Genomic DNA, 2,581 nt, shown 5'->3' with positions numbered 1-2,581 from the left:
CACCACTCGACCACCCCACACCCGTCGGTCACCACACACCTGTCGGTAAACAAACAAAACCCAAATTCTTCTTCTACTTCATATTCTTGTTGTGTTTGATTCATGTTTTCTTGATCAGGGTCGTTTAGTTCAGGGGTTTTAAGGTTGTCGGATGATGGGTTTTGGGATTCATCGTATTTGGATGACATGGCGGTATAGATGGGACGGTGGCCGTAGAAGAGTGCATTAGGGTTTCAATCTCGTCAATGTCGGATTGGGAGGATTGGTTTAAGGGGATGGTGTCACGTTCGTTGTTGTTGTTGTACGACATTTTCTGGTGGTGGGTTTGGTGAATATTCCGGCGGAGATTGGAGGAATATTCCGTTGGTGATTTGGGAGTGGATCTGGTTTGGGATAGTGGACTCCGTTTACTCTATTGCGTGCTTTTTATTCATAGATCTAGTGCATGTTGTGATTTCTTTTTATAATTATTTGTTAGGATGGGCAAAAGTTTAAGGTATGATTGGGTTTGGGTAATAGATGGTAACTTGGTTTGTTGCCGACCTTGGTTTAGAACTTTAGGCAGTTTTGGGTATAATCCGTGATTCTCGGGTCTTTTTCATGTCCTCTGAGAAATCTTCTTCCCTAATGCCATTTGACATCAATTGCACCGTCACAGAAGTTAAAACCCACTAATGTATTTTATTTATTTATTTGTAGAAACTGATTTAGCAGCCCACATACGTTAAAAAACAAACAATCTTCTCATTACAGACTACAAAGATTTGGTCCACATCTTCTAAAGGCAGATATGGTCAGTAGAATACACACATTTTATATCTTAAGAAAAAAAAGAGCACCTAAGTCAAAACGCATAAAACAAATCTACAATTAATATATACAAATGATTGTCTTGTATTGTAAGTTTGTAACTCAAATACACGAATGCGTCTCCTGAATAACATTCCCTCTTCAAAACGCCCTTTCGAGCATCCTAAAAGCCAAGAATCCAGACGACAACGAATCAAGCGAATCTAACATGATTACCTCAAACAAACAAAGGTGTTTGATTTGAGAAACCAGAAGCACTTGTGGCACCATTGGTATGAGATGGATGAGTAGGTGGCCTGCTATTGCTGAGTGAAGAACAAGTAGATCTTGATGTTGATTTTGTGAAAAGCTTGGAAGATGATGCACTTCGTGTGGGAGGTGGAAGAACTCTTGATAATGCCACGTAACTTTTGCACGATTTCATCCTCATGTTGTATGGGTTTTCTGGTTTAGCTAGATCTTCTAAACATGTCACTTTTGATAAAGATGTGAAAGATTGTGATTTCCCTTGAAAGTGCTTGGATAACCCTTTCCTGTAAATACATCAAACATAAAAATATATAAGAACAGATTCAAGATCTATATATTTTTAGAACAAAGACGGATCTGGAAGAAAAATTCAGGGTGGAAAATAAATAATCTTGCATATCAAGACAGGCCGGGTTCCTTATATAAAAACAACCTATCTTAATTTTTGTGGATCTAGGGTACTTAGTTTTCCTAGTTAAGAAACATATTAACTTACTTGGGTGGAAGTTGTTGAAGTAGATCGGACATGTTTCCTAAGACATGATTGTTATCCTTGGAAGAAGAATTGGTTTGATCAAATTCATCGTCAGATTCATTATCTGAAGACACCACACTCGAAACATCCGAGGAATATGAATCATCTTCCTCATCATAGCCCATGATCCCAATCTTGTTATCTTGATCTAATGAAGAAGAACCCATCTCCATATGCATCTTCATCATCATGCTTTCTCTTATAATCTTATTAAAGTCTTGAACCCTTCAAACTCAACTTCAAGTTTTGACTTTATGGTTAAGGTGAGAGATGAGGAGGATGGTTTTAAAGGGTGAGAGGATAAGGGTACAAGTGGGATGTGCGTGATTAATTATTTATGGTTGTTATTTTTGTAGTGGGCAAAGAAAATATTCGGTGTTATCCACTTCTATATTTGGTGGGGCCCAATTTATTTGGTTTGAACGACACAACTCAGAAAGACACAACGTACGGTGTTTGATTATTAGGTGTGGGATGGTTACACATATGCACCTAAGTTATGGTTAAACGGCACCAGGGCCCTCCTAATGTTAAAGAGAGTCCATGTACGACTTTTATTGTATTGGCTGTTATGGTTAAAATGCCTTGTATTTGCAACCGGTCTCCTTTTCTCCGAAAGGAAAATGAATAAAACATAGCTATCCGGGCAATACACTTATCTGAGAGATCAAGATATAAAAAGTTCAAAAGAGACATAGTGTCAGTGACACTCATTGCAAAACTCTTATATGTGAGTAAATATTGCTACCAAAGGTGATCCTTGAAAGTGAGAAGATTGCGGATCACTCTTTCATACTTATGAAAAAGGATGAATCAGCATGATCCCTACCTTATTAAGGGAAAATTATGACAATCTTTAAACTCTTAGATAAAAGTTGATATCACGGTGATCTTTACCGGTTTAAATTAAACTCTATTGAATGGTGAAGGTTAGATTTTAATGGGAGGTGAATGAGTATACATAGAGTATGCTAATTATAACCTTAA

The 2,581-nt window shown here is 37.5% G+C and overlaps 1 protein-coding gene across 1 annotated transcript; it reads right to left on the bottom strand.

Moving 5' to 3' along the window:
* Positions 1 to 870: 870 nt before the first annotated feature.
* LOC143629623 (uncharacterized) lies at positions 871 to 1,909 on the bottom strand. The gene is made up of 2 exons (XM_077098852.1): positions 1,556 to 1,909; positions 871 to 1,343 (listed from the first exon to the last, which is right to left on the bottom strand). The coding sequence occupies exons 1-2, from the start codon at positions 1,783 to 1,785 to the stop codon at positions 1,028 to 1,030; spliced, it is 546 nt and encodes a 181-aa protein (XP_076954967.1). The 5' UTR covers positions 1,786 to 1,909; the 3' UTR covers positions 871 to 1,027.
* Positions 1,910 to 2,581: the final 672 nt, after the last annotated feature.

The sequence above is a fragment of the Bidens hawaiensis genome, unplaced genomic scaffold (genome assembly GCF_021521415.1).
Source record: "Bidens hawaiensis isolate Kalapana, Puna unplaced genomic scaffold, B.hawaiensis_p1.1 tig00005359_1, whole genome shotgun sequence".
Taxonomy (NCBI): domain Eukaryota; kingdom Viridiplantae; phylum Streptophyta; class Magnoliopsida; order Asterales; family Asteraceae; genus Bidens; species Bidens hawaiensis.
This window is presented reverse-complemented; position numbering and strand designations above follow the sequence as displayed.